This window comes from Camarhynchus parvulus, chromosome Z (genome assembly GCF_901933205.1).
Source record: "Camarhynchus parvulus chromosome Z, STF_HiC, whole genome shotgun sequence".
In the NCBI taxonomy this organism is placed as follows: Eukaryota; Metazoa; Chordata; class Aves; order Passeriformes; family Thraupidae; genus Camarhynchus; species Camarhynchus parvulus.
In genome coordinates this window covers 51,147,388-51,169,926 of record NC_044601.1, presented here as the reverse complement: position 1 = coordinate 51,169,926, position 22,539 = coordinate 51,147,388, and the positions used below count along the sequence as shown (strand labels likewise).

General features: G+C 38.3%; 1 protein-coding gene across 5 annotated transcripts; it reads right to left on the bottom strand.

Annotated features, from left to right (window-relative positions):
- Positions 1–784: 784 nt before the first annotated feature.
- Positions 785–22,066, bottom strand: DEPDC1B (DEP domain containing 1B). 5 transcript variants are annotated; one of them, XM_030968984.1, is made up of 11 exons: positions 21,970–22,066; positions 21,262–21,527; positions 17,378–17,513; positions 14,605–14,732; positions 11,741–11,871; positions 10,691–10,738; positions 10,114–10,254; positions 7,762–7,928; positions 5,591–5,767; positions 4,737–4,922; positions 785–3,620 (listed from the first exon to the last, which is right to left on the bottom strand). In XM_030968984.1, exons 1-11 carry the CDS (start codon positions 22,015–22,017, stop codon positions 3,606–3,608), a joined length of 1,443 nt encoding a protein of 480 aa, XP_030824844.1. In that variant the 5' UTR covers positions 22,018–22,066; the 3' UTR covers positions 785–3,605. The 5 variants fall into 5 exon arrangements, with proteins under 5 accessions (XP_030824844.1, XP_030824847.1, XP_030824845.1 ...); XM_030968987.1 differs by having other exon boundaries at positions 4,737–4,852; XM_030968983.1 differs by having other exon boundaries at positions 786–4,421.
- Between the last annotated feature and the right edge of the window lie 473 nt (positions 22,067–22,539).

The window sequence follows — 22,539 nt, the reverse complement described above, 5'->3', positions numbered from 1 at the left end:
TAATATCTGAAAATAATTTCAGAAAACAACATTAGTCATCAATCATTCTCTGTAGTCATGAATGTAAACAGCTGATACCACAATCCCGGCACATAAATGAGGAGTTAAAGAGACCTCTCATAAAATATGAGAAATTAAATAATCCTTACATATTAGCAAACAAGAATGGCAGCTATTACTCAATCAAAAGCACAGGACTAGACTAAAGGGTTTTGCAGACGGCTGATTGTTAATTCAGGAGCTGCAACAAGTTGTGCTTGTGCAAGGAGAAAGAGCAATGTTAAGTGAAGACTCAGCCCCCTCTCAAGAAAGGAAGATAAAATACCATTATTTCCTCTTTGAGGAAGTGCTGGAGCAAAACTATCACAGATATGTCACTAATAACCAGTAGGTCAGGAGAGATGTTATTCTCAAGGTGGAGTAGAGGGTGGGGGAAAAAAAAATTGCTCTGCAGGAGGTAAAGAACACAGAAAAAAAAAGCAAAACAAAACCAAACCAACCAACCAATCAAAAAAAAAACCCACAAAAACCAAACAACAAAACAAAACAAACAAACAAACAAACAAAACAAAAAAAACCAACCAAAACAAAGCAAATCACAAAAAACATCTCCCATACAATGTTTCTGCTGAAAGATCTTGCTCAAAAAGTCTAATACTACCTTGACAACTAGTGGCATTACACTAGTACTACAAGTACTACTTGTAGTGGTACAAAGTTAAATATTATCCAATTTTAAGAATTAGTTCCTACTTACATACAAGACTACACCAGATGCTCCGCACTTAGATGACAAACATAGGTTTAACCAGACCAAAAAAGCAGCAACATCTGCCTTTATTTAGTCTTCCTCCTGATCTGCTTTAAAAAAATGTAAGCTCCATTTAGTGAGGGGCTTCAGAACAGTCACTAGGAGAAGCAAAACAAAGTTTGGCTTGCAGGTCTCGTGGTTCAAGAGAAATAAACCCAGAGGAGGCCATGATGTTCAGTCTCGGCAATATCAAGACATCACAGGGCTTTAACACAGAAGTAAATGTTTAATTCCTGAGAAAGTTAATATCAAAAGTTTCTATTGCCTACAGTTTAGAGTTAGAGAATCTCTGGTTTTTTTCTGAGATATTTTACCAAGATTACATTCTTCCCTGAATTAGGTTTCAAGCTTACTTTTTCTAACCTCCACTCTGAAAAGAATAGGCAAATTTACCTATCTAACCTTACTTTTGTGTTCCTACCCCATTCATCTTGCATATTTGCACTAGGTTCAGCTGTAATATGGAGCCATACTCACATAACTCCTGTTCTTGAAAACTTTTCTAAAGCGTCTCCCAAGACAGGAGCATGGTTAAAATTCAGTCTGTGAGATTATGATCTCAAATAAAATTCTCTCCCTACAATTCCTTCAAGTTTTTCAAAGATATTTTGTATTTTTCACAGCCTTGGAAATTGTGAGCAAATGGACTTTTGGGGGGTTTTTTTACCACAGTCATAAATCTCAGAAACAAAAGAAGGATAATTCATAAAAACATAAGTCTTATCTTCAACTTCTCATCATGAAAACTAATTAGTAAACTTTAATTGCTATTTAAAATAGACTCAGGAATCATACATATTTTTAATAGGGATACAAGGGAAAATTTCAACAGGACAGCAGAAGGCTTGTTGGCAGGCAGTAAGATTATTTCAAAGGGCAGATCGATTGGCTTCAACTTCTCCTCTGCAATTTAGGAAGTGATGGCAGAGATCCCTTAGGATGGGCTTCCACTTTTATGCAAGACTTGCTTCCAAGCAGCCTTGCTCATTATTATACTCCATGGATTACTGAAATAACAAAATATATGTGAGTAGTCTAGTTGCAGTCAAAGCTTGACCCACATAAACATACACAGAATACTATGACATATCTAAGATTTTCTCACCCTTGAAGACCTAGCACTAAAGGTTAGAAATGGCCTTAGACCATTTTTAAAAGTAATTTTTATATTTTCTTAATATTTGAAAAGTATATCTTTCTGTATCAAATTTGCTTAAGATTATTGATGTGAAGTTCAAGTATCTCTGTGAGAACACCTCATGAAAACATGTACTGTTCAATATCACACTGCCCAAGAAATAACCCAATCTATAACCCAAGAAGTAGCCCTATCTCAACCACCTTGTAATGTACATAATGAAACTTATTGACTGGTCAGAAAGCAAGGTACAAATGCTGTCAATATTGCATTACATTTTCTACTAAAATTTCAGAAATTTGTTGAGATGTCAGGTGTCTTCTCTCCAGCATAGACTACCCTGACATTCAATATGCTATGAAATGCTGTTTTTCAAATCTCTAATGAATAGCACGAAATCACGACTCTAGGTATATATAGGAAAAGAGCAACGCTTTAATAGATAAAGTGGTCTCAGAATCAACTATGTAATATGTACAATCAGGATATAGGCACACTAGATTTCATAACGCAAAATTAATCAAATCAATAAATGCACGTATGCTACAATGCCACTTCAATATCTGAATTCCATTTATAGAGGAACCTCAAGGCTTTAAAATTTTCTGATAAAGTATACTCTATTGTCAAGCACCCAGCTTTGTACAATTTGCAGTAAGAAAATAGGGGGGAAAGGCTGCATTGCCTATCAGAATAGGTCAGCATTACCTAAAGTTAATGTAATTTCAAAGGAAGTTCACTCAAGCTGTAATGCACCATATGAATCAGGAAATTGATAATTACTTTTCAAAAATAAATCTGCCATGTTAGGGTCAGCAATGTTACAACCTGCCCCTGAGGCAGGTTAACTGAGGTTCTTGTTAATAGATCCCTCAGGGCAGACTAGAGTGATGCAATGAATGGTGAGGTTTTTATAAATAAAAAGATTAGATAGATAGATAGATAGACAGACAGACAGAGACAACAGGTTCATTTTGGAATAATTTGGTTAAAACGGAAACAAAGTATGTAACAGATTTGGTTATTATCTATAGAAATAGAGCAATATAAAAGTAAAATGATTACACCTGAGAAAATATACAATGAAAATAAAAAGTATAAGAACAGATAGTGAAGAGGAAAGGTATCACCACCCTATGAAACCTGATTGTTGCAATTTAGATGTCCAGTGGATGAAGTAACAGTTACAATTTCAATCCATCAGGGCCAGGGGAAATCCCTTAAACCCAAAGTCCAATGGGTTCAACAGGTTCAGGTGGGAATGCCCAGGTACTTCTCTTCAGGGAGGAGTTTTACAACGTCTCTTGCAACACTGTGGATCATTTGCAGTCCTCTGGTGGCAGGCCCAAGAAATAAGTCTGCAGGCAAAGACACGACCCACATCTGCCAGGCCAGCTTAGTTGAGCCAGTTCTGCCTTAACAGAAGGGAAAAATACCCTCAGGCCTAAGTGTGAATGTTCCTGTATCTCTCAGGATGCGAGAGAATCTTCTGCCTGAGCCAGTTGTGTAAGAGAGGAAATTGGCATGATAAAAAACAGCATCCCAGCAACATTGCAGGATATGCTTCTTGGAGGTGTTTTCTATTACCTGTCTCAAACCCCAGCTTGCTGCTACACAAAGGTGGGCTTGTCATGGTGATCCTCTGGTGATGGGTGCTCATCCCCTCTGCACCTGGGCAGACCAAGAAGTTTCATAACCACATACCCAAAAACACTCCCCTTCCCCTGTGGTTGAGGGGTGCAAACAGCCAATTGGTTGCATCATTAACTTTTAATATCAGTCTCTCACAAAAAGCAAAGCAAAATCCAGTGTTCCATACTTACTCAAGCATGTACAGTAAGTTAATTCCTCACACTATATGTGCACAAATATAGCCTAGTTTATGCAAGACACTCATTTTCAGGGAGGGAAAAAAGCTGTTGACTAGTTACAAAGAATACATTACATTCAAATACATTTAGGCCTTAAAATGATAATCAAAACAAACCACAGCAAGTGTACATTATCACCCATATATAGAATAATCCCCTTGAGTGTGCGGTGGGTTTGTTTGTTTAGGTTTTTTTTCTGTTTTTTGTTGCTTGTTTTAAAGTAACAGACATTTAAAAAAATAATGCTTTACAAAAATACTGATAGTGGTTCACATTACTACAACCTCAATACTCTCTCCTTCTTTCAACATTTTCTATGATCTTAGCAGTATCCCCAGTAGTTTTTTTGAGTAACCACGTGCTGCTCAGGCTCCTTTTGCATGAGATCCATTGACAATACACTGTGTCTCTGTTCATTTGCTGATATATTTCAAACCATTTACATCCGAAAGCTTCTGGTTCTGTGAAATGGTTGAAAAGGCTTTTTTAAGGCCCACATCAGTATTGGTGGTTTCTGTTTAGTTTTTTCAGGAAATAGCATTGCTTCGGTTTCAGGGCTAGGAAATCGTACTCTGTACACTTCAGGGTAAGATTTCTGAAACTAGAAAAGTACATTAATTCAAATTAAGAATTTGTTTAAACACGTACAATAAACTATTAAAGTGAAGCTTGCATTTCTGGAATGGGGAAATTATATCTCTAATGGACTTTCTACACTGCTATATGAAAAATTAGGCAGTATTTATGATTTGGGTTGATTCATCACAGCATACTTGTTCTAAAGTATTATAAATCTTGAAATCCCCATGTGTAGCCACTGTTTTCAATTTCAGTATTTCTCTAGAAGAATATATGTCTAACACTTGATAAATATTTTTAAATTGAAATTAGAAACTGTGGAGAAATTTTTATTTACTTGCTTGAGCTTCTTCTTTTTATCCTTCACAGATATTTCTTTATTCATTACAATTTCTTCCAACAAAGCTGCCAGTGGTTCTTGAGAGCCAGCTGCCCTTTGGTATTCAAATTCACCTGTAGTGATTTGGTGACAGAATGATGGAGGAGGAAGTGCTGCATCACTATCAGCTCCAGCATATTTTATCTGAAGATACAGTCAAAAGAAAAAAAGAATAGCTAGGTTTTCTGCAAAACACTTACATAAATTGGCTTAATCAATTGACCACTCCAAGATATTAAGCAGAGGAAATACTGAATAGAGACCCTGAACTGTAATTTTTTATCTCCAGACCTAATTGAGTGAGTTCCAGCAAGTCAAAAAACAAGACACATAGGAAGACTGCTCAGCTCTTGAAATAAGTTTAAAGTTATTTTTCTAGCAGAAAATAGACAAAAGAACTAAAAATCATCTTTGAACAAAAAGAAATTATGGTATCAGGAAACAGATGAAAAAATTGAGCAAGTAAGGATGGTTCTAAAGGGAAAAAAAAGTCAGAACATGAATGAAAACACTTTATAATAATTCTGTTTTCTTCACTACCACAAACATAGTTGGCCCATTCCATGGGAAGATAGTGATGACAAACAGGAAAACATATTTGAGGCTTCTTGTCTCTAAACAAACTCAATATTCATTTAGTTTCATTTAAACACATAGTTATGGTTTAATATCAGTAGTCAAAATTAATTAGATCTCAAAAGCTAACAGAGACAGAACAAAGCCTTGTAAGAACTGTTGATCTTCAGAGAACAAAGGATAAGTTCAATCTAGAAACAGAGAGACAAAAGAGGTTTTTTTCACTAGATCCTTACTTGGACTCTCTGGAGATGTACAACATGATCCTCTATGGAAGACTTTAAAGCAGAAGGAACACTTAAGATCTCTTGATAATTATCCATGAGAAAAGATACTAGTTTAGCAGCAAGAAGTTCATCCAAGTCTAATTCATCCTTTGAGCAGAGAATACAACGGGAAAATGCCTGAACCATCTGAGGGAAAAAAACACACACCACTATAATGTATTTTTCTGTTTGGGAGTGAGGAGTAGAGAATCAGGCTACATTTAAAAAGTGAACTTTTAGAACAAATATTTTAACATCACAATACTTATTGTACTTCAAACGTATCAATATTTTTTTTAAATGTATTATGTACAGTGACATTATGTGAGTGCACTGAAGATTGCTCCTGCCTCATACAGATAATCCACCCCTGACTTTAGATATAGAAAGAATGAATTCCATTGTATTCTCAAGACTTTGTTAAATAGCCACTTCACATGGCTATTTAAAGAGGGTATATGTATTTAGAGGGGTTTTTTTTTAAATAACACAGAAGTTTAATAGAAATTAGGCACCAGAGGGAAAACTTGAAACCATTACTCTGAAATCATCAAATAAAATTTCAGGTCCAGTTAACTTCAGGTAATCTTGTGCTCAAACCCTCAGTTACAAGAGTTTCTGTTTGTGCACCAGTCACTTGTAACATTAGGATTACAGAAGGTAATAAAGATTTTTGTCATGTACCATACATTACATTGCTGAATTAACACTTAGTACAAAACACTCAGACTATAAGGATTCACTTCTAAAATCAACATTTTAATTACAACAATAATTTTAATGAAAGACCACTTACAGTTAATTAAATTATAACCTTGGCAGTAAAAAATTTAATTATTTTAATCAAATACTATTCAGAGTTCCCTAAAAACTTAATTGCTGTGGAGCGCATTTAGATTTGTACATGCTGCTATAGGATTTTTACAGAATGGCTCTGCAGCTTAGTTTTCCATTGCACTTAATTTTCAAAGACTTTTAAATTAACCAAAATAAATATATATTGTTAGCTCATCAGAATAGTTAAGTTATGCCTAATGACTTTGTAATAAGGTGCTGTTGCACATACCAGTGTAGTGATATCACTACATAAGCTCCTACAGAAGAATTAGCAAAAACTGGAGCTTACTTTAAGAGACTTCTGTGTGTGGTGAAAAAACAACAACTTCTGAAATAAACAGTAGGTATTTTAATTTTTTTGAATGGCTGAAAACAGGTCAGTCAGAACATTCAGCTCCATATTTCTAGCTATGACTGAAACAGGCAGTCTTTTTCATTCACACTGTCTGAAGTGATAAAGAACACCAGAGACCTCATTTGCTTTTCTTTTTTGGTTGATTTTGCTTGTTTGTTTTTGGGGGTTGCTTGTTTGTTTGTGCTTTTTTCCTACTCAATAGTGAAATCAGTGGTGATTTAACTTGGAAAGGTAAGGAAACCTCTAAATTCTGAGCAAGTTCTTTGTGTGCTCACAAATTGCCATGAAATCCCACTTTATTCAAATTCAGATTAGCTTTCCAAATAGCTGTGACAGACAAACTAGTTCCTTAAACAAGCAAACTGTATTTTGTTCATACTCTCCAGTAAGAATCTTTAACCTTTTCTCCAAAAGTCTGTCCAGATCTGTAGGAATCTATAAAGTTAGAGGGTGGGAAAGAAAGACAGCCCTCAGTGCAGCAGAGTTATGGATATTGCTGATGCATCTTGTTAAGCTGTAGCGAAGACGTGAAGAATAGAACAATAGAGCTATGTATTAGCAATTCGGAATAACTTTCTAAGTTGCAAAAAGTTTCTATAGCAAGGTTGAAATTATGAATAGGGTTTTATGCTTTGTCTTCTTATGAATGAACAAGCAAGCATTGTTTTAACTCCAGCTACGTGTGCTTATGTTGATTGGATAGAATCACTGTCAATATGCTTTCTCTCTGTGTAATTGGCTAGGATGAGTATTTGGTGACTTGTAACAAGTGAGTTTCTTTAGCTTGCTGCCTAGATGCGAACTGTCAGGATCTTTGCATAGACAAAACTATGTATTATATAGATTCTGGAAAATAAACAGTTCCGACGCATCCATCAGTGGTCCTGTCCTGTTCGTGTCTGTATATAGCTAGCCGGCACAAGATCTTTTACCTTACACTTATACATACCAAAGTTCTGGTCCTCACTGATTCAGAAAGACGTGGCAACTCCTTGTTTAGACTAATTCTTGCCATCATTCTCACCAAAAGCTGTAGTCTTTTCCTATTTTCTGGTGGCAGTAGGAGGCAAGATATCTGAAGAGCTTCTACAGCCTTGCTGGGTTTTTGCAACAGTCCTGGTTTATATGAGATCAGAAGGTTGGGGAACATCTCTCAGTTATATATTTCCATAACACTTAACATAACATTTCTAAATCTAACTCCCAAAATTCCCTTCTTACTCACTGAAGATTGCCTTAGAACTCCACTCCCCAATGAGACTAGAAAGATATCACTAGAATTGGACTACTAGGACTTAAGTTTTTAGAAGATTTTCTTCTGTTGCACTGGAAGACATTGATAGCCATAACCAGTAACTCTAAATATTAGAATACACTAAAAATTACAGCTTTTTTTTTCATCTTTTGCTCTTTTATTACCTCAGCACTAAACGCAACTGAATGGTATGCGCAGATATGGCAACCATGTTACATAAAATGTTAAGTCTGTGACTACAATCACAGGGAAAGAAAATGTGCTTATACATGTGCCTCACACCTATAGATATTAAATCTGTGCCTGAATCTGCTTATTTTTCCTCAGGAGAGGAATTTCTCCTTTTCTAAACTTTATAGGGTTCCTGTTTACCCATTTCTGCAGACAGTCGAGGTTACCCTGCATGGTACTACAACACTGCTGCATAAGCTACTCTTCCCCATTTTAGTTGTTTGCATGCTTGTTTAGGGCACTGTGCCCAAGTTTAGGACAGAATGTGCCACCTCCCTGGTCATTAACAAAGTGATAATCATTACTGGCCACACTGCCAGCCCTGGGGTGCTTCCCACTGTCTGACATCCAGCCAGACTTTGTGCCATGGATCACAACCCTCTGAGCCCAGCAATTGAACCAATTTTTGAGTTCACCTCACTACCCACCTAGCCAGCCTGTACTTCCTCAGGATGCCTAGAAGGATGAAACAGAACACAAGTGTTGAAAGCTTTACTGCTCTCAACATAAACAGTATCCACTGCTATCCCTTCATCCACCATTCCGGTAAACTCCATGATGTGAAACATGGAAACTGTTTCTTATTGGAAAAGAAGTGTGGACTAGGTAAGACATTCCAAGGAGAGGGGTAAAACACTGAAGTTAATTTTCATAGTAAATCTTTTTCTAATTTCAAAGGAAGATTTGGCAAGCGTATTGATGCATATGCTTAGAAGAGTAAGGAATGATTCCATATCAACACTTCACTTTTTTTTAAAGAGATCACAAAATTAATTTTTGACTTCTTGAAACATCGCACTATTTTCATTGCTTCCACATACATACTGGCATGAAATCTTTCTTCTAATTTTACATTTACTAAATGGTGTGAAATGATAGTAGTAAAACCTGAAAGATGTGAAAAAAATGGAAAAGCAAACAGAAACAGAGTACAAAAGCAGAAGTTTTAAAGATATAAACAAGAGCTGACTAAGAAAAAGCAGTCAGAAAATTGATTTATATTCCATATGAAGCAAGATTGACAACTCACAAAGTATATATACTAAATTCCAGAAACAGAAGTGTCATTCTAGATTCCTTTCTCATCTCAATAGTTTACTAAAAACAGTGTTATTTACACAGAAAGAAGATCAGAAAACTAACATGCTACAAAGCGGGTTTACTTTTCAACTCAATTGTTCTTTCTGAAATTTGATTACGTAAAATATAATCAAATATTTACTGTCTTACTATTACTGTCTTTCAGTAAGCCATCTGTAGGATCAGAATTGTCAATTTTAATATAGTGTGAACTCTGGAAAGTTCTAGTTAATAACTAAAACATTGCTTCTTTTAAACACTACATTAGTTAATGCCATTTCTAAATTAAAGCAACATAGTATTTCAATTCCCTTCAAATATCATATTTCCAGGGTTAAAAACTGTGCTTAAAGCCCTAATCCTTTCTAATCTAGACTTCAGTCAAGCAATTTCTAAAAGCTTATGAGAGTTTTTAAGACATCTAAGCACTTGTGAAAAAAAAGAAAAATCTATTCAAATCCATCTGTTGGATGCTGAGCAATGGACAGAGGCCTTTAATATTATAAAGACAAGCAATGAAAGACTTTTGAACTAATGTGATTAAAAAGACACAAAAATAAAACCACTGTGAGATATGAAATAAATTTAAATATTAAACTGTTCTCTATGTAGAATGTAAAGGACAGGCCCTAAATAATTCATCTGTGAAATTATTTAAGGTAAAATAATAAGGGAAAATAACTCCAGAAAATTAACTATAAAGAATATTTTTTCATTAGATTCCAAACTACTTACCTAACACACTAACAAAAATATCAAAAAAATTAAATGTGAGAAGAGGTTCTTTCATCTGGCTAAAGTAGTCCACTATCGTTTTGAAGACATCTCTTTCAAAGCCTGAGTACGTAGGCTGCTTCAGATCTGAACAGCTGGGCCCTACAAAGGAAAAAAAAAAAAAAAGGGAGCAAAAAAGAGAGCATTGATTTTTTTGATTTTCAGCCACCGAGCAGATCAGTGTTTTCTAACCCAGCCCATTAAAATGGATCATTAGAGGGAAAAAAAATTTTTAAAAAGATTGATTCTTCAAAATAAGTGAAATTTTATTGATCTACTACTTACCGATCTATTCCAAATACGTCCAGTGAAGATACAAAGTAGAGGAAAAACATTTATAGACTAGTTAAGCTTTTATATAATTAATTTAAATAAGCTACATTGGAAGGAGAATACACGCTGACAAGTCTTTTCCAACTTTCTTTTAGAAAATCATCGTAAACAGGATTTAATAAAGTGGTGTAGACACAGTCAGTTCAATTTATTTTTTGGGGGTGGGTTGTTTGTGGGATCTTTTTCCCCTTCTGAATTTACTTACAATTTACTAGACATTTCATTGCAGATAATATCCAATGAGGTAGTTCCTCTGCAAAGGAAAAAAACAGAAATTAAAATGACAAAAAAGAAAAAACAAGAAAAATATTCAACTGTTAGACAAAAGCAAAGTTGAAAACAATTTAACATTCCTCCTGTGTAGTAAATCAAGTGACTCCAAAGGCAGGCTATACCTTAATGTAGGATCTAGCTTGAATTACATCTATACTTCAGTACCTGCACTACTATCATACAGTTAAAAAACAGGTCATATCACAAATCTTTAACCTACTCTAAAAAAAAAAATCAAGACTAGACCAGTTCTAGATACAGTCTTCCCCGGTGCCATACAATGAAGTGTTTACTTTGCACCCAAGGCGAAGAAAAGCACTCATATATTCAGTTTTGCCATTTCTGCAAGGAGAAAGTTAGTATTTTGAGATGGTCCAACTGCCTTTAAAATGAGCACAGATATGCTCTGAAGGTAGTTTTATTCACAACCAAACCAGGTTTCAATGTCATATTTAAATTTCTCTACAAATCTTATTAAAATCATGGTGGCAGTAATACTGTGATAGATCAGAGCAGTAAAGATGCTTTCCTTTTTCCCTGATGTGCAAAACAGTTTTAAACATGGCACTATCTCCAAAACTCAAAACTCTCTCAATGCACATCTTGGCTCTCTCACAATTTTTAATACTGAAAACTCTCTCAATGTACATTTTGGCTCTCTCCATGTATTTTTAATACATTTTTTCTTCACGTAAACACTCCAGTTCAGGTAATTAAAAGTGTAGGGCCAAGAAAGTTACCTTGCAGTGATTAATATCCCTATATTTATAAATGGTTAAAAGTTGCTGCTGTCCTACATTCATTTTTCAACCCTACTAAAGCCAGAATTTGTTTAAGAGACTAAATACAGATTAAACCCTGACTCTTACTGTTGGGATACCAGAGGAGAACAATAGCATTTTAAAAACAATAGCATTATAAAAACTAGAGTTTTTACAAAGTAGATTGCAATATAACAAAAAAAAAAGAAAATTTCACTCACTTGATTTGTCCTCTAAAGTGACAATGCCTTGCTTATTGACATTATATACATTTTGAACTATATGTTTTGAATTCACAAGTTTTGTGTCTAACACTTCATCCAGAGAATCCAAACCCAACACCTTTTGTAATCTGCAAAAATACATAAACATAACTTTATACACCATCTAATCTGGAAAAAGCAAACATGAAGTACTAGGATACAATTAGGATACAATTCAGAAAAAAAAGAGAGTTTCATTTCATAGAGAATATCTCCAGTTGAACGACAGCCATAAGGACCATTGAGCGCAACTCCTCCTTCTCACAAAACTGCCTAGATTTATAGAATATCCTAAACTGGAAGGGATCCACAAAGATCAACTCCTGGCTCTTCACAGCACAACCACAAAAATTATACTCCATGCCTGAGAGCACTGTCCAAACACCTCTTGAACTCTGTCAGGCTTAGGCGCTGTGACCACTTCCCTGGGAAGCCTGTTCCAGTGCCCAACAACTCCCTGGATGAGGACTCTTTTCCTAATATCCAATGTAAACCTCCCCTGACAACTTCAGGCCATTCCCTCAGTCCTGTCACCAGCCACCACAGAGGAGAGACCAGTGTATTCTCCTCCACTTCCCATCACAGACTGCACTGTAATATCCTCTCAGCCTCCTCGTCTCCAAGTTAAGAAGCCAGGAGATCTCAACCACTCCTCATGTCTTCCCTTCTAGACCCTTCACAATCTTCATAGCCCTAAAAAAGTTTTGTTTTAGTGCCTAGAAAAGGTCTAGTAATTTTAATACCTAAAACTATACCATGTAACTGAAAGCATGGCCAACATGCTCCTTGAACTCTGTAGGGCTTGGTGCTGTGCCCACTTCCTCAGGGAGGCAGTTCCAGTGCCCAGTCACTCTCTGACTGAAGAACCTTTTCCTAATGTGGAATCTGAACCTCCCCAGCCGCTTGGTTCCATCTCCTTGTGTCTTATTGCTGGTCACCAGAGATCTTCCACATCTCCCCCCACTCCCCTCTCCAGAAACTGTAGGCTACAATGAGGGCACCCCTCAGCTTTCTCAAGGCTTTTGGTGACTGTACAGCTCTTTGCTCTATTCAATCTCACTGCAGGCCCTGTCCACCCTTGAAGGAGTCCAAAGTTCCTTTTAACCTAGTATTCATGGACAAACATAATGTACATTCAATGCCTCCATCCATATCATTTATGAAAACATGAAAGAGCACTGGGCCTAGAATGGAGCCCTGCAGATCCCCACTGATGACTGCTCACCAGAGATAACCACATTTACCACAATCCTTTGTGTTTGACCCAAGAGCCAGCTGCTCCCCCAACAATATTATGGGCTCATCAAGCTGCATGCTGGACAGTTTATCTAGAAGGATACTGTGAGAGATAGTATCAAAAGCTTTGCTTAAATGCAAATAAACCACCACATCAACTGGCTTCCCTTGGTCAACTAGATGGGTGACCTTGTCATAAAAGAAAATTTAATTGGCTACACAGTATTTTCCCCTTCTGAAACTGTGCTGGCTATGACCAGTGACTCTGTGTCTCTCAAATATTTTATTATTAACTCCCAGAATAATTTTCCATAATTTTACAGGCACTGAAGTGATACTGACAGGCCTGTAATTAACAGGGTCTTTGTTCTTTGCTTTCTTAAAGCTGAGAAAATAGCTGCCAGCTTCCAGACAACAGGGGCCTCTCCAGAATCCCAAGGTAAATGAAAAAAAAAGGAGACAGATCTTGCAATAACATCATCCAGCTCTTTCAGTACCCTAAGATGAATCCCATTGGGCTTCATAGCTTTAAGCATATACAGCTCAAGCAGAAAGTTTCAAACAAATTCAAGGTCAGCTGTGAGTCTCCCTATTCCCACAGTCGTACTCTTCCAACACAGAGCTGTGGGAGTCCCAGTGTCAATTATCAGACTTAAAGAGTCCAGGACTTTCTGTCACATTAAAGCTACTGCTCCCTGATCAAGTTGTCAGGGTGTCAGCATCCTTCCACACAATCTGCAGTGCCAACCCTGTTTGCCCACCACTATCTTTTGGTTGCTAGAGCTAAGGGACCTTTATGTGAAGGAGGGGCTTGGTCACCACCGTCCCTAGTGTCACTTGTCCAGGTCCTGTCAGCTGCTGCCAGGTGATCTCCAGGCTACCAGGGTGTCTCTCCATTCCCCTAAAGTTTTCTTGGTTCAGGAAACCCAGAATACACATGCCCTCTACTGCCCATCATGCTGGTACCAAAACTGTTCACCTCAGCACCGAGCGCATTTCGTGCAGATAATGAGCTAGGTTTACACTAAAGTCATCCTTAGTAAAACCTCAACCATGCTGTAATATCAGCTAGTGTATATTATTTTTTCCTCTGCAGAAATAGTCCAAAGCAATAGCTTTAACTTTGCATAGGACATTCCATTTGAATATAGTAAATGAATCTCTAAGCTGAATCTTAAAGCTTCAGCACTCAATTAGCTATGCCATTTATCTCATACAAAGTATTGTACTTGCCATTGAAAGGTTCCATAGCACTTCTACATAAGTGCTTTTATTTCCTAGCAACAAGAAAAAGAGACGGAGAAAAAAAGTGATTAAACAAGACAAAGCCCACACAACAAAGAATTGTATAATACAACATGCAGAAGTCAAAAGGTACTAAGCACAGTAAAGTTTTTTTTCAGACTTTATTTGCTGAATTTGTTAGCCAAATAACAAGTGGTAGAGTTAGTCTAGACACTATGGCTTTGAAGGCAATGATGAAAAGTGAGTGGGTGAAATTACAAGTGTTACCAGAGAAGATAGACAAGACTATTACCTACTACACAGTTTTACTATAAGAGCAAATGACTCATAAGTATACTCACCGTGATAAAGTCATGGATTTCCATACCTCTTCTATATTTGTTTGTGTTAGTTCTCTGCGGAACACAAGTTTGCATGCCGGTACTTCTCCGATAGCTATGCTGTGTCGCTTGTACCACATCTCAGAGTTCTGAAATGAGAAAAAACCCTCCTGATTAACTGGTGGCTTTTCAAGTGTTAAACAGTATAAAACATTTATAGTACAGAATTGCAAGTGTTCTTAAATTCCAGTGAAATCTTCAGGATGCAAGGTAAGTATTTATGTTTAAGAGAAATGAAACATTTTCTCAATCTTACACACCTCTTCTCAATTCCATAACTTGTCCAAAGCTGAAAAATTATGTGTGTCAGAATAGCCATTAGAATTCAGGAGTCAATGGCCTTTAATCCTATGTTCAGGTCCATTCATGATTAAAATCAGTTCATGTGCCATTTTAAGATTAAACATCTGTTTATGGAAAAGTTACTGCAGAATTATGATACCAAAGAATTAGAAAAAAAAATCCTTGTTCGGCATATACTAAAATAACTAAACATTAAGTTCAATAACAGGTTCTATACATAAAGAAAGTAAAAGCAAATCACTACATCTGAAGGCACCCATCAGGTTCTAGTCCACCATTATAAAAGTGTAAAGTAAAGCTGAGAATGCAGAATATCACTATCCTTTATGCAACCTTTATATCCAGGCTTATTCTTGAACATTGTCATCAAGGTATCAATGGGTGGACATACATTGTAGCTTGTATCAGCAGCATCCCTTTCAAGGGAAAACTCCTAATCATTCCAGCTCTTTGATTTACACTACTGACCAGTGCTATAGCACATTAAAAGTATTCCTTATAACCAAACCACAAAATGCATTCCAGGAATGCACTTAAATACTCCAAGCACTAACTCTCTGTCAATCCATGGCAGACTAGACTAGAGCTAGTTGGAAGCAAATAGCACCCTCTGAAATTAGGGGTCTGGTCTTTCGCATCAGTATTTCAATGACACAGACCCATGCTCATCAATCTATACACAGTCACTAAGTGCTCAGATTCACGCTGAAGCAATTCAAGGTACCACCATTTTCAGCTGTCTACTTCAGCATTCCAGTGGAAGCTAGACCTAATTATAAAAGAGGCAGCAGAAAGAAGCTTATAGCTTTGCCTCACTTACAGTCCACTGTATTAATCCTAACTGCCAATGGAAGAGATTTTGAGCTATGCCAAATTCTATGCTATTGTGTCCAAGTCAGATGCAGACTTTTGCTAATTCTTATCAGGCCAGGATACTTGGAAATTCAGGGCACAGCTGGAGGCTGTAATATATTACACCTTCAACAGATATTTGCTCAGTAACTAAAATACTCCGTTCTCTCATTCTCATTTCCTGTCTTTGGCACCATCTTTTCTTCTACCTTTAGCACCATCTTTTCTTCTATCTACTATTGAAGCACTAAGGACCATGCCTTTCCTCTTCAGAAGCTTGCTGTATATGAAGAGTACACTTGATTTGCACACAGTTGGATTGTAAACATTGAAACATTCAATGTTTCATTAAATGTTCATTCAGAACATTTAAATGGCCAGCAAAATGGTAGGAGCTACTTTTCCAAATAGACTGTGGTTTATCAAGAAATCTAAGGTCAGACTCCTGCTCTGAAGGGCAGTAATAAAAAGGCAAAAATCATCAAAGAAATCCCGAGTTCACAAATTATGAGAACATACACATATAAGATACACTGCAGGAAGACCCCAGAATATACACAACTCCAGAAGCCTAGTCTTTTACTATGTCAAGATGAACAGAGTTGATACAATTTTGGTTTACTAATAAAAGCAAGTTTTTTCAACAACTTTACAAAGGCTGGATCAATCCACATAAGTATGAGACCAGATGACTTTCCGAGCTTACAAAGGATAACTGAAAAATCAGGACCACTTCTCCTTAGCCCAAACATATTCCTTATAAAAAAGGAAATTGAGTCAGTACCAGTACTTACAGCAGCTAGGAAGGTTTTAATAACTGTATATATTCTGATATCCGAAGTGTCCAAATACAGTGTGATTATTTTGTCAGGTGTCACAGACATCTTTTATGAAAAATCCTTTCCTTAGGATTTTTCCTCCTGAGAAGCTGAGAGGCCTCAGGAACAAAATGTAAACAATGGTTACCTGCTGCTGTGGAATGTAACAGGTGGATCTTTCATTGGCCCATGTTAGTTGCTTCTAATTAACGGCCAATCACAGCCCAGCTGTTATCATTCTTCCTTTTTCTCTTTATCTCTTTGTTATCATTCTTCCTTTTTCTCTGTTATCATTCTTCCTTTTTCTATTCTTAGCCAGCCTTCTGATGAAATCCTTTCTTCTATTATTTTAGTATCATTTTAATATAATACATATCATAAAATAATAAATCAAGCCTTCTGAAACATGGAGCCAGATCCTTGTCTCTTCCCTCATCCTAAGACCCCTGTGAACACAGTCACAGTCTGGTAGTATAATAAATGCCCTATTCGAATTTGAGCAAACTGGAATGAAATATGGAAAAATACACCCATGAGGAACTCAGGTTCCTCAGGGCATTGCAATCTGTAGCACAAAGAACACAAAAATATTACTTCTCCAGCAAATTTTAAGAAAAACTTAACTTCACAAAAGTTTAGAATAAAAGTATTTAGCATTTAATTTTATAAGTAAGTATTTTCTGACACAACATAGAGGTCATCAGCTCAGTTTTGCTTTCCAAATATGCTTTTGTCTGGGGAAATAAAACTGGGTGCCTTACCATTGCGACGGATTTCACTGGGATATGTTCTTGAGAAGGCCCAGCCCTTGGTTCATTCCAGTCTGGAAATTTAATTACTTCCTTTCCACATGAAGGTTTCTTTGGATATGACTTCAGTGGCGAGGAAGGAGGAAATCTACAATTAGAGAACATTTTTAAAGTCTCTGAATGCCAACCTAATCCCTATTTACCAATGCAAAACTGTAGTCAGCCTTCACATGCAAAAACACAACAACTGCTTTGGACATTCACAGCCCAACTTAGTTCGCTGTAGAGTGGTGTTGCATGATATGTAAAACATCGTGGAGTGTCTTGCTTGCCCTCCAGCTGCTGCTCCAGAACAGTTCAGGTCTTTTGTACCTCCCACGACATAGCTGAGCCTTGGGTGAATGCCTGCTATCCCAGTGCGTCTCATACAGCACTAGCTGTCTTTGGATAGACAATTACATAGGTCTTCACTAGGAGACGTTGATTCTGCTGAAAAAGCCGTGGGGATGTTTTCCCCCATGTCAAGTGCTTTGTTAGCATGCATTTCCTAAAGCAAAGCTACATAGCTAAGTCACATGACTAACACTCAGATTTAGTTAGAGTGCATGCAAGTGTCCACACAAAGTTTTGCCCACATTACCAGGTTCTTCTGTGTTTACATGCTTTCTGTGCGAAGATCATATCCTGCAGTTCTTTTCTGGATCATATCCTGCAGTTCTTTTTTCCAGCTGGTTTTGCAGGTAACTATTTGACTTCTTAAGGCATTTCAAGAAGTGCCTTAAAGAAATTAGCAGAAATAAGCCCTAAACCAGCCCTTGTAGAAAAAAAAGGAAAACAAACTATCCAGCTTGACCAGCATCAAATTATTGCTAAGCTTAGGTCAGAGCATGTCCAAAGGAACTAATGACAGCATATCAGAAAGACAAATTAGTTCGATGGAAACACCTCTTCAGACTGGCCCAGATCCAATTCTGTCTACTTGCACGCCTAGGTTTTAGATGCTGAGATTCCTGATGCTTTAAGCAACTGCTTAAGCCTCATTAACTTTTAAAAAACAGAACGTAGAAGACATATGGCCCATGACTTTGCAACAAAAGCTTGCACACTGCTGGAGAGCATACATATGTATTCTCCCAGAAAAAATGCTTAAGAAACTCTCAAGTTTCTCCAAAATATTACCCCATCCTCTAAAGGCACTTCAAACATTACTTAATAAGTTTTTAATTTAGATTTGTTCTGCAGTTTGGTTAGTCCAGTACTGTTACACTGAATGGTTAAACACATTGATTGTTTTGACCACACACTGAGCATATTCCACAGTGCCCTTCAATAGCACATCTGCAACACAGAGAGATCACTTCTGTCAGACAAACCCCCAGAACCAGCAGCAAGCACTTCACTCTCATCCTGCAGGATTTACTCTGTTTGTAAATGGTAAGCCAGACTACATGGCAGATGTTCAGCTGTTGAGTGTTCTCAATCATTTTTCAGATATTCATTATTTCTTAAGAGTTTAATGTTAAAATTCTTAAAAGTTCTTACAGTCAGAAAAAGGAGGTGCATTCCTCTTTCTCAGGTAGCATTACAGCAAGATCTAGATGGAGAAGGATTAATGTCACTCAAAGCAAAGGACTGAGAAACACTCCAAGGCTGACACATCAGAATTGGTTATAGCCATCAATATTAGTTTGGGGAGTTTATAAAAAGAGGAACTAGAGATACCTGTTTGTGTCCAGAACAAAGGATACAGAACAAGGTCAACTAACAGTGATGTCCAAGATATAACAATATTTCTGCTGAATTCCCAAAAGATTGCTATCACTGCAAGAATGCTGACCTCTTTGCTCTTGATAGAATGGCTTAGATTCCACAAAAAAGTATAAAGCCCAACAGCTTCCAAAACTGTAACTTATCATCATTATTGTAGACTCAGCTGAGCCAGTAAGTCAGACTGGTAAGTCTTTGCTATTTTTAGAAGTCACATTAGATCTCATCTTCATGTTTAATACTTGCCAAATATTCTCACACAATCCAACTTTTGGCAATATTTCTTTTGCACACTCTGTGGATGAACAAGAGCAGACAGCTACACTTACATGTGAAGTAAATGCGCGACACAACTGTGTACCACAGTGTGCCGTTACAGCATGTTAACACGTAAATTTATACAGAAGGTATGAAGCATGTAACTTTTCCAAAGCTAGCACTGTCAGTAGAATTTACTCATACCACTACCTCCATCAGCACTGTGAGGAGAAAAAAACCCGTATTTTACATGTAGCATTAGGATAGCCCACCAGAGGGAGCTGCCAGGACATTGAATACAGGACTAAAATAGGCTGGAAAACCTGTGTTTAGCTGCTTAAATAGGGGAGAAGCATATCTTGATAGTAGAAGCCGCGAGTAATGTATATAGCTTATTTATGCACCAAGCACCAAGCCCAGTGAGGAAAAAAGCTGGCTCTAGTCCAAGATGCATGAAAGGTATGCATTTTTAACTGAAAAAAGTTCAGTTACTTAGTTATTTTTTCAGTGGGAGGGGGGGAAAGAACATCACAACAAAATATATAACAAGAGTTCTGTTGTCCAATAGCAGATCAGTAGGCAGAGCACACAGAAAATTAGAAGAACAGAAATATTTCACCCAGCCAACTTCCACAGCCTGCAGCTCAGTAAAGTCATGACTGAAAATACAAATATATAAAAGAACAAAATAATTTGAATATATACTCATGCTAATACAAAATAAACAAAAACCCCGCAGCCACACAAACACAGCAAAACCAAACCAAAGAAATATAGAATAACACCAGCAGTTATCAAACCCCATATTAAATCTTTTTACAAGAATTAATGCCAGAAATAAAAAGATCAATAGAGCAAAATAAAAAATTGACTTAATATATATCAAGTGGGAATTCAGTTCTATATATCTCCCCAAAGAAAATATTAAGAAATCATTACTTAAAAATGAATATGTAAAATTTGAGAATGTAAAAATCGCTATAATAAGTAGAAGCATAAACTTATTGCTAGCCTATTTTCCCTAATGTTTTGCATGATGAGAACTCCCATTTCCTCAAAAGAAGGGTCACCACGATAAAAGTTAGAAATCTAGACTTGAAGTAATGGTCATCTCTATAATACTTCTGCACCAAATAGGACACTAGAAGATGGTAATTCAAACCCCTGCAGCTTCTCTCCACTCAAACCTTAACTGAGGTCACAAGAGGTCAAAGAATCCAGCCCAGTAATGCTAAGCTGTTATTACACTGAAATTTCTTCTCCGCTGTTAACAAGCCACCATCTGAGATGCTCAACGGGGATAAGTAAGGAACCAGCCTTGAGGATAAGCAAATAAAGCTTTGTCCCTTGTCCATCTAAAAACCAAGGAGCATCAAAAAATGTTACATCATAAATATCTTAGATTCAGAAGGACTTTCTCTTCTTTCAGAAGAAGTGGAGACAGCAACCAAAATAGTCAGGGGGTTGGGATGAAGGAGGACAATTGGAGTTGGGTGACCAGTGGCATTCTCACTACCACCTGTGTGTCTTAATATGTACTCTTCCAGCACCAACAAACCTGATGTATGCCATCAGCAATGAGAACTCAATACCATGTGAAAGCTGCAAAAGCTTTTGTTGATATTCAAAGAATGCAACTGAAAAGAAGTGACCTTCAAAAACATTTCAAAACAGACAAGAAAACTGAAGCCAAACATTAGGTCACGGCAGCTACCCATTACTAAGAAAATTGAAGTCTTTGAAAGGAAAAGGGAAAAATGCGTCAATACTTTTCAGAGGCATTCTCCAAAAATACTTGTAAGACACGAGCAAGAGTTATTATACCCTGTTTCCAAAAAACAGAGGTTTTTTATCACCCTATACAGGCTTACCTATATAAACGGCCATCGTCTTCAAAGTCCTCTTTGCCCCACCTTCCTTTAATATCTTCGATTACATGATTTTTCAGGAATTTTTTAAGCAGCTTAACCGTTTGGTCGCGAGTCACTTCGGGGCCAAAGTTTTGATTAGAGCCAAGCAGCTCATGCAAACATTCCACTGCTTCCGAGGCTTTGAAGCATCGCTCGTAGCTCTTGAAACGACAGCGATGCTTTCGTAAGGGCATCCCAGCACGGAAGAGCTCGATTATCTCGTTCCACTGGGAAAGAACAAGGCCAGGCGTTACGGGAGCTCTCCTCCCAGGTTTTCCTGCGGCCAGAACGCAGCCGGCTCTGTAAGCAGAGCTACACCCCTTTGTCACCGTCTGCGTCCACAACAGCACCGAAACCTAAGGCCAGGATTTAAACTGCGGCGACCCGAGAACAAACATGAAGTTTAGGAAGCTGAAATATTTAGAGCCCCATACTACCTGCAGACCTACAGATACGGCTCTAGCCTCCCCCAGGTTTTACCGGGACAAAAGGTTCAACCTGCCGCTCCGCCCGCCCGGCCTCTGCCCCGCGCCAGCCCCGGGCGCCCCCGCCCCGCAGGGACGCGGCCTGGGAGCACCGGCCGGCACCAGGAGGCCGGAGGGCGAGTGGCCGCGGGGGACAGCGGTGCGGGATGGCGGCGGTGTCGGGGATGGCGGAGGGGGCACTCACCAGGCGGGTGGCGCGGTACGGCCCGGGCCCCACCAGCCGCGGCTCCATGAGCGCGGCCGCGCCGGCTCCGCGCCGCGTTTGAATCCGGCCGGGCTCCGCCGCCTTCGCCCATTGGGCGGCGGGCGCCGCACGTGACGGGCCCGCGCCGTGCTTGATTGGCGGGGCGGGGGCGGGGTGAGAGCAGAGCGCGAGGGGGCGCTGTGGGGCCCCGCCCCGGGCAGCGGGGAGAGGCCTGGTCACGCGGGGCGCCCGGTGAGCCCAGCGGCAGGACAAGAGACAACGGGCAGAAAACTGATGCACTGGAAGTTCCCCATGAACATGAGCAGGAACTTCTATGCTGTGCGGGTACTGTGCCCTGGAACAGATGTCCCAGAGACGTTCTGGAGCCTCCCTCGTGGAAAGATTCCAGGACCATTTGGACAATCCTGTCAGTCCTGTGCTCTGGGATAGCCCTGCTCGAGTAGGTAGGCTGGACTAGGTGACCTGCTGTAGTCCCCTCCAACCTGGCCCATTTGGCGATTCTATGTGTGGCAACAAGTTAAACCACGTCAGGAAAACATTGGCCGGTGA

Excerpts from the sequence above, each read along its gene's own strand:
- DEPDC1B (XM_030968983.1), bottom strand. The coding sequence starts at position 22,017 with ATGGAGCCGCGGCTGGTGGGGCCCGGGCCGTACCGCGCCACCCGCCTG. Across the intron at positions 10,739-11,740 it reads CACTTTAGAGGACAAATCAA|AGGAACTACCTCATTGGATA; the intron begins GTGAGTGAAATT and ends TTTCCTTTGCAG. Across the intron at positions 4,422-4,736 it reads AAAAGAAGAAGCTCAAGCAA|TTTCAGAAATCTTACCCTGA; the intron begins GTAAATAAAAAT and ends GTACTTTTCTAG.